We start from the raw sequence: 9282 nt of genomic DNA on the forward strand, positions 1-9282 counted from the left end.
GTGACATTTGATTTTTAATTTTCTTTAACCACATGAACCCTACAGTAGCGACTCTATTCTGTTGGATATTTTTGATCATAGATATTTATTGTAGCCCATGGGAATAATTATGGTCAATCAAGTATAGGGGCCCATGGGAATATGATGAGTAGGCCTATAAGTGCACGGTTAAAAGTCACGATTTATGGAATGGCCTGTGGAGTACGGTACCTCTAGAGTCTAGGCCGTCGCTTCAAAGACCTACAGTATGTGGCATGCACTCATCTACAGCCTTTTCAATATTCACCTATGCCCACTAACGTTTCCGCACTGTGTTTTAATCTTCTGCCAAGGCCGTTAAGCGATTACTACCAGTCTAATATAATGTTGACTGTCTGAATTCACGGTAAATGACCTCTGCCGTTTGATGTGTAATAGGAAACAGCAGAGTACTACTGGTGGCACCTGTGTTTAATTTGAACCATGTAAATGTAGCTGACTTTGAGCCATAACGAATATGCCTACACATTACAAAGAGTACAGTAGCCTGCTGCACGCAGATCACACGCCAACAAATGCTGGTCGGAAGGAAGCGGTTGGCAAGTTTTGATGACTGCCTTTTTTTTTACAATAATTTAGGGTTTTAAGTTTAATACAGAATGTTATTTCAGTTGCAAATGCTCCAGATTTTCCAGCACAGACTGATAGCTGTAGCTTAATAGGCAGTTTAAATGACAGGGGCCAACTTGTTAAAATAACAAGCACTCTGTAATGCAGTGAAACTTTCCACAGCAGCAGTCAGTCACATCTGGCACAAAACAAACACAATTTTATTGGGTTCAGTATAAAACAAATGAAATATACACTTAATTACAGTTCAGTCAAAGTAAGAAGTAACACGCATCATGCTCATATTTTTGAATAACCAGCTTCTTTCGATGAAGGTTTTGTGTCAGTAACACTTTAGTAAAACACAGGGGGTCTTTACTGAAGTTCATAATTTGCAGAGCACATTAAAGAAGGCATGCTCGCTCGTATTTAGAAAATGGCGGATAACATAAAACACATGCTCCTGAAAAAAACACATACTTAAGAGTAAAACCAGTACTGGAAAACCACTCATAGTGAAAGCTGAACATCCTAGAGTCACAACAATATTGTCTAAAAATCCTGTGGTGTCCACAGAGTAAACTCAATTACATAAATATAGGACAAAGAATGTACACACACAGCATTTCAAAATATGAATAAAGGCAGGTTCAGGCACTAGTCTGAATAGAACCCTCACCAGAATTTAATGTTTTTGTTGTTTGATGACAATATGATGTCACCTTAGACATACAGTAAAATACTAAAATATCTAGACATTTCATTGTACATACTGTATGTACTGTATAATGCTGTTACTATATAATGCTGAAACAGTTAATATGTAACAAGTATGAAAAAATATATAGTAGCTATAGTGTAACGAAAAGAAGCTGCTACAAATTTAAAATAGGCCTGTCAAGAAAATAACAAAACACGAAGAGCTGCACTTAATAATTCCAGAAAAACAACAACAGAATACTGTTAAATGTTTACCCAACACGCTAGCTTATTGAGGTATTGTTTCTATATGGTGTACTCTTTTCTTTGCTTAGGTTCCTATGCAGCTACCCAGAGTATTGACACTCCACTTCCTGCCTGGTGGCTGATTTGATTGACTCGTCCACGAACGCAGTCCAGAGTGAAGAACACAGCTGTGCCGTTATTCACCTGGAAGGATGCCCGCAGTGCCACACTGGCCCACTGGCTGCCCTCAGGCATCTGGCCTCCCACTTGCTGGGCCAGGGGGATTGGCCTACCGGCTTCCCTGTCCCCCTCCCCTGACCTCTCTGCATCACTCCTCTTCTGGAGGGTCACCTTGACCAGGTTGCAGGAGTGGATGAGCTTGAGGTCCAGAGCCAGGCTGGCGGTCCCTCTCTCCCTGAAGACGAAGTCTCGCCTCTGGTCCGAGGGTCCCTTCCCGTGCAGCGCCACCTGGGAGACGTGGGGGCTCGTTTGGCGGAAGAACAGCGGCTTGTTGCGGACGGCCCCTGAGGGGAGGCCAGTGTGTGCCACGGAGGCGGAGAGGGCGGAGGAGATTGCGGCTGGCACCCAGACCAGGCTGAGGGTGCTGATGCCCGTCTCGTCGCCAAAGTAGCGCACGTTGCACTGGGCAGGGGAGAGGATCTCAAAGGCCAGTGTGTCCCCAGGGCCCACTCTAGCTGCCCCAGACAGGGAGATGGACGTGTCCCGGTAGTGAACGCCTGGTTTGAAGGCGCGGGCCAGCTCCATGCCAGAGCCGTTGCGGTTGAGGTAGGCTAGCAGATTGAAGCCGTCGCTCACGCACGCCTGGCCCATGGAGTACAGGGCCTGTTGGAAGACAAAACGGACCGTGCCGCTCTCCGCGAAGCGCACCCCGCGACCGTCGTGGGTGAGCCCGACCACGTAGGGGTCCGATGTGGAGGTGGTGCGGAACGTGGGCCGGTAGTTGGTGTGGTAGTGTGCGGACGCCACAGCCTGCGCCGTGGTGGCGACGGCACCGGTGTCGTGCGACAGCCAGAAGAGGCTGAGCGTGGCGGCCGACGGGTCGTACAGGTGCAGTCCGTCGCTGCTATAGTTGCAGTGGTGGCTGGCGCTCCGCAGCATCACCGAGACGGCGTGGCCCGGGGCCACCTCGGCCACGCCGCTGATGCTCACGCTCTGCAGCGACTTGGACTCCCGCTGCTCCACCCGGACGCCGCTGAGGTCGCGGCCCTCCGAGGCCTCGGTGTTGTTCACACGCAGGCAGACCTGGATGAAGCTGCGGCAGCCGTGGCTCAGGGAGAGGTTCTCGTCCAGCCACACCAGGCCGTGCTGCCGGAACACCAGGCGCCCGTCCTCCGCGCTCACCAGCCCTCCGTCGCCTCTGCCCTCCAGATGAAGCTGCACGCTGGGGAAGGCGTGGCCTGGTGGGGCGTGGCCCTGCACCAAAGGTAGACTGGAGTCTCCAGCCCAGGAGAGAGAGAAGGCGCCGTCGCGGCCAGAAGGGACGGAGCAGACCGTGTCCGCTGTGAAGATGCAAGGTGAGGCCACGGGGTTGCCGTCACACTCCGAACACGCCTGGCACTCTGCCATCTCGGTGTTGTAGAAGTAGGCGTGACCGCACAAGCCTGAGTGACCGTCTCGCTCCGACATGCCTTGGCACCGGAAACCACCTGAGTGTGGCACAGAGAGGAGGGAGATTCAGTTAGTTTACTTCTGACACAGAATAGAAATTATTATATTGATAGTATGTAGTAGTAGTAATAATAACATAAGATTAAGATATTATCTTTGTTTGGGGATGTAGACATCATTCAAGCCTTCTCAGCATACATTTACCTACTGTACAATTTTAAACTCTTTACCTGGAGTGTTGAGACATTTCTTTTGATCTCCGCAAAGGTTTGGTATTTCAAGGCATTCATCTCTGTCCTGTGACAAAACATTGGGAGAGATTCATCAGTTGTTGGCACGTAACATTGTCCACTGACTGGGGGCGGCGGTGGCTCAGGGGTAGAGTGCCTGGATGGGAACCGCAAGGTTGCCAGTTCGAACCCGGGCTCCCCCAGAGTTACTGTCGAAGTGTCCTTGAGCAAGACACTGAACCCCTAATTGCTCCCGATGTGCTAGTTGGTGCCTTGCATGGTTTCCGCTGCCATCGGTGTATGAATGGGTGAATGTAATGCACAATCTATGTAAAGCGCCTTGGATAAAGGCGCTATATAAATGCACCATTTACCATGTAGCTGTCCCTGAGATGGGTATTTTGTAATATTTTATTTCATTGCTAACCTTTTATGGGTAACTGTATTTTTATTTGTATGGAGTATAGTGCCATCTACAGTTCTGTGCTTTGTGGTCTGTTGTATGGGCAGATCACGAGACCCTAATCACTTCCTTACAATCACCTGTTAGATTTGGGCACGTTTGGTCAGAACAAACAAGGTACAGTGAGGAAAGGAGCTCTCAGCTCTTCCTGTCTCTACAAAATAAAAAATACAAGTTAAAAAGAACAAGAATGTAACTACCCCTAAGATTCTGTGCAGAAGGTGCACTACACACAGTATGTTACCTGTTATTTTGTTTGTACAGTTGTCATTGCATCATGAATGTTTTTGTTGGGCAATTCAAGGACAGCTTGAGTGTCGACGAGGACTTTTATAAAGAAAATGTGTTGTGTTAAACAAATATTTGTTTTGTGTTGCAGTTTTTTACGTTGTCTCATGGGTATAAATAAATTAGCCCTCATGATATCAGTTGGAGCATATACTATGGTCTTATTCTGCCTCAGGTGAAGGCAGTTCAGGAGCGGTTACAGATCCATTATCATAACCACATAATAAATAATCAAAAATAGCAGTTTTACAAGCTTGTATCACGTCATGAGATAAGCTATTATTTTAAAGCTGTCACGCCCCACTCCTCTGCTTCTGTATTTGAGCCGTGACTATGGCTCCAAACCCTGAACTCTAATTATGGCGTGACCATTTATGACTTGATCATTTTGTGTTTAGTTCATGTTCTGTAATGCCTTGAATGTATTGCCTTGAATGTTAAAGAAAGCGCTTGTCATGACTCATGTGTGTCGCCTTTGAACACTTATGACAGTCCTAAATCCTAATTAGGTTTTGGACTTATTCTGTATGTTCTGTATTTTGCCTTGTGGTGTTTAGTTTTGGTTTACTGTTACTCTGTTGTTGTTTTGGTTGTGTCTTGTTTTGTAGTTTTGTTCTGTGCTTTCCTGACTCCTCTTGTTGGTGTTTCCTGTTCTGTCTTACCTACCTGATTATTGTATCCTAGTCACCTGTGTTCTGTTTAGCCTGTTAGCCTATCCTGTGTTTGATTGTATTTTGAGTTCACCTGTGTCCTGTTACCCCTGTCTATTTAAGCCCTTGTTGGTCTGTAGAGTGTAGACCTATGTTGAGTGAGTTTTGTGTCTGATGTTTACCTTTTGGATTACCCCTGATTTCTAGTCAATTAAACACTTAATCTACTCTGCATTTGGTTGCCTGCTTTTGGGTCCTACTCCGTAACTCATTCCTGACAAAAGAAAAGATTTTTAACTAAAATATTTGCTTCTGGGGATCCCTGGAACAAGATATTTTGAGATGGAGGTCGATGGCCAAATACATGAAAAGGTTTGAGAACTTTTAGGATTTATGCCAACCTGCTTGCTTGTTTTCAAGCTGCTCAAATGAAGAGCCTGCTCACCTGACAGATCCTGTCTGCGTGGACGGAACACTGAGACACCAGGAAGAAGCCAGCAGGACAGACGGTGCATCTCTCACAGCGAGGACGCCCCCCGCTGAAACCACAGTACTCCTCTGGACCACAGCTCCCACACGCCAACAAGGAGCTCCCCACCTGCAAACACAAGACACATGGATGTGTTTGTACTCAGTAAGTACATTAGGATCAGGGCATTGTGTTCGATGTAAATGCAGTGTGCCAAATGCCAATATGTCTTTAGGAATACAGGGTGATATTCCTAAAACTTTCATGTGGTTGAGTCAATCTCCCTCACACAGCATATATGGTATTTTCATTTCTATTGCTGGCTTTTAGGAAAATGTCTTACATGTTCATGTCAAATCAAATCATTGTGGTCAAAAAACTAATAATAATGATATCTTGCGCTAACTTTTTATCCCACGATTTATTTTTCACCCAGTGTCAATTATCTAATGTAATCCTGGGTGCTACTCTGCCAACGTGGGGAGAGCAACGTTCTAACCTCATAGTTCCTTCAATGCATGAGGAGTCCAAGCCGCTTCTTTTCACCTGACGGGGGGGGGGAGTTTCCCCGTTTGGATGTAGCACGTGGAAGGAACACATACTGTAATTCCAAACAGCTCCTTTCCCATCCATCAGGCGCCCCGGGGAGGCATAATCAAAGATATCTGATAACCCGATCTCTCAAGACAAGATTCAGAGCTCCGCAACTGAGGGACATGTTGATGTATTTAATATTCTCTGTCTATCATTAACCACTTAAACCCACTATTCTTAGTGGAACGGATCTTTTCTATACATTTTATCAGATGATTTTGCCTACGCTGTAATCCTGGTCGCTACTGCCAAACTGGGGAGAGCCTCAAACTAGACTCATACTTCTTTCAATGCATGAGGAGTGAGAAGGCTGCTTCTCATCATCCGACAGGGGAGAGTTTTCCCCGGTAGGACGTAGCGCGTGGAAGTAACACATAATTCCAACAACCAGTTCCTTTCCCCTCCATCAGGCGCCCCGGCTGACCAGGGGGAGGCAGTATAGAGACCAGGATTACCGCATGTTTTTGTGAGGGTTCCTACCCTAGGGGACAACGCCACAGAAGTGGAACGGATCTGAGATACAACTGCAATTGGACCACTCTTTTTTTATCCCTACTCCAATTGTCGTTCTGCAAATGGTCCCCTCAGAATATGGATGTCGGGGGTTCCGGTGGTTAAACCTGTTTTAGCCTTTTACTGCGGTCACCTCCATGACACTGGCCTCCATGTCCACCTTGTGCACGGCGAAGGCCTGCTGCGTGTGGTGGGCCCTGACCTGGTCCCTCAGGGTCACCATGTGACTGCCCAGGTCCCCCTGGAGGTCCTGGAAGGACATCTGCTTCACGCCCTCCAGCAGCGTGTTGTACTGCTCCTTCACCTGCAGCCAAACATCACACAATGTATCATCCAGTGACGTCGTTTTTCAGACGGCATACCATAATTATTCCCTGTGCGACATAGGCTATACGCTCGTGCGTGGCCAATGGATAAAATGATTAGCAGACGGTATGCATTTTTTCCCCCAAACAAATACTTTGGCACAGCATACTACATATAGGCATAGCGTATAACATAGACTTCATTACACCACTGGTATCATCATCATCATCATCCCTATTATCATCATTGGGCTACATCAATTATGCAAAGAACAGCTACTATTTCTGACTTTTGAAAGCCTGCAGTAGACAATTTGACAAAGGCCTACTGTATTTGTGACTTGAAGATGAATACAACCACAGAATGATAACAATAATCATACACCACTGAACCCCACACTCCTCTCCATCTCTGTGGTGAGTGACACTGATCCATTTCTTCAGTAGTTATATCTGACCATGTGACCCTGTTGTTGTCGCCATCATCTTACCTGGTCCATCTGTTCAGACATCCTCCTCTGCTGCTCCAGTATTTCTTTCTGTTGGCTGACCAGCGCCCCCTGCTGTTGGCTGAGGAGCCGCTGCAGCTCCCTGACCTCTTCCTGTTGGCCCCTCAGAGCCTCCACCAGGCTCTCCTGGCCTTTGGACAATCTCAGCTGAAGCACGAGGGCGTCCTCTGAGGGCACCTCGTTGGAACCTGTGAGCCATATTAAAGGTAGGTGGAGAAAGATACAGTACCCCCCCCCCCCTCTCTCTTCTGATGAATTGTAAATGGAAAAGTAAATGGAGGAGGCCTGATGTAAACAAGACAAGTCTTAATCAATCTCTCTCTCTCTCTCTCTCTCTCTCTCTCTCTCTCTCTCTCTCTCTCTCTGTGTCTCTCTCTGTGTGTCTTTCTCCCTACTTTCATCCCCCCCCCCCCCCCCCCCCCCCCCCAACATTCAAAGCCTGCTGAGGGAAACCATTTGGCTTTTGGTTAGGCTACTGGCAGACCATGCAGTAGCCTAGGGCTAGCAGTAGCCTAACCAAACGTCACAGACCACAGACAATACTGACCTGGTTTCATATCACATGTCAACTGTATCCCCAGCGGCGACGCGCCACGCTCTGACCCCAAATCCGAAAAATCTCCTAGAAATTGCGCGGCTCTGTCGGTCACATGAACGGGTGAGTTGGCCCTGCGGTCCTCTGCTGCTGCGGCGCAGCCGTCCCCGACGCACGGCTTCACGGGCTTCTGGCGCATCCGGAGAGGCAGCTTGCATTCGATCCCTTTGCAGTCGCGTGAAGCTGAAGCACCAGCAGCACCCTCGTTGTTGTTGGGATGTGACGAGGAAGCGACACCGATCTGACAGTTTCCTCCCGCACAGTCTGGATGAAACACCTCTGCGGTGACGGTTCTCGGATTAGAGCGCCCAGTGCTATCCGCACCGGTAGCCACCTGTGGACGGTGTGGTGGTTGGACGATAGTGTACGGTGCCTGGGGCGCGTTTTGGGGACGTTGGTAACCGGTGTAGACCTGCCCTTGCCTGGCTTGTGTCGAGGGATGAAACTGCCGTCGCGACCCCGTCGCCTCCGCGCTCCGCGCGCAATGGTCTCCGACGCACGGCTTGCCCCAGTCATGGGCAGGGAAGCAGTGTGTTCCTCGGCAGATCTCAGATACACTCTCGGTTGTACTCAGAAACAATGTGAATACAAATAGCGCGGTGATAATTGCCATATTGGTGTTCTTGAAATAAAATGTTAATAGGCCCCCTCCAAACGATTTATGCTGAATCCTGCAGCCTCCCGTCACTGTTACTCATCCTTCAGTATGACCTCTTAGTTGTGCATGGATCTCAGTTTTGTATATCCTATATTTTAGGAATTTCCTTTGAGGAAAAGTCACAATTCACCTAAAAAAAATATTTCCAATTCTAAAAATGTGCAGTTGAACTTGAATGAACAGTCAGTCTTTCCTCTCCATCGGTCTCCCGCGATCCCTTTAGCACCCCTAAACTTGTGTAGATTGCTGCTACGTCAAACCCACATGTGGCGTTCCCGGCTCCTAATTGGCAACAGGTTTCTCCCGTAGTCTTAAATTAACCCATAGCTTTCCCGGACATACCAGTCTGTCGAGTCACTCCACTTTCAACTGATGCTGTGCATGTGGTAGATATTTGGAATATTTTGATCTGTGTTATTTTTATGCTCAGTCTTCTTGAAAGTGGCAGGCCATTTAATACACATTGGCCCCCAGGGGGTGAGGGAGGAATTGCGGGATCTGGACTGTTAGAAACCTGATACAGGTTTCTGGATGTGACCAAATCTGGCCCTTATTCATGGCAAATGACCAAGAGCAAAGCAATAAGCCATTGCCAGTCATTTGACCTTTCTTTCTTTCTTTCTTTCTTTTTTGTAGGCTAGAGCTCAGGCTTAATCTTATTTTCTATTCTCTTAACCTTTTAAGAACTACTTATATTGTATTCAAATGTCCTTTTTATAATGTGTTAATGCTCTTAATGTTTTCCGCAAAGCACTTTGAATTGTGCCGTGTTGAAGAAAGGAACTTTATAAAATAAACTTGCCTTGCCTTGTCAAATGACAGGTTCAGACATGTGGGGTTTTAATG

General features: G+C 47.3%; 1 protein-coding gene across 1 annotated transcript; it reads right to left on the bottom strand.

Moving 5' to 3' along the window:
• Positions 1-788: 788 nt before the first annotated feature.
• Positions 789-8761, bottom strand: LOC308325310 (uncharacterized protein). The gene is made up of 6 exons (XM_080777799.1): positions 7731-8761; positions 7166-7371; positions 6503-6673; positions 5239-5391; positions 3393-3459; positions 789-3200 (listed from the first exon to the last, which is right to left on the bottom strand). Exons 1-6 carry the CDS (start codon positions 8389-8391, stop codon positions 1627-1629), a joined length of 2832 nt encoding a protein of 943 aa, XP_080633925.1. The 5' UTR covers positions 8392-8761; the 3' UTR covers positions 789-1626.
• Positions 8762-9282: the final 521 nt, after the last annotated feature.

Source organism: Protomyctophum bolini (assembly GCF_963924005.1).
Source record: "Protomyctophum bolini genome assembly, chromosome: 12".
Taxonomy (NCBI): domain Eukaryota; kingdom Metazoa; phylum Chordata; class Actinopteri; order Myctophiformes; family Myctophidae; genus Protomyctophum; species Protomyctophum bolini.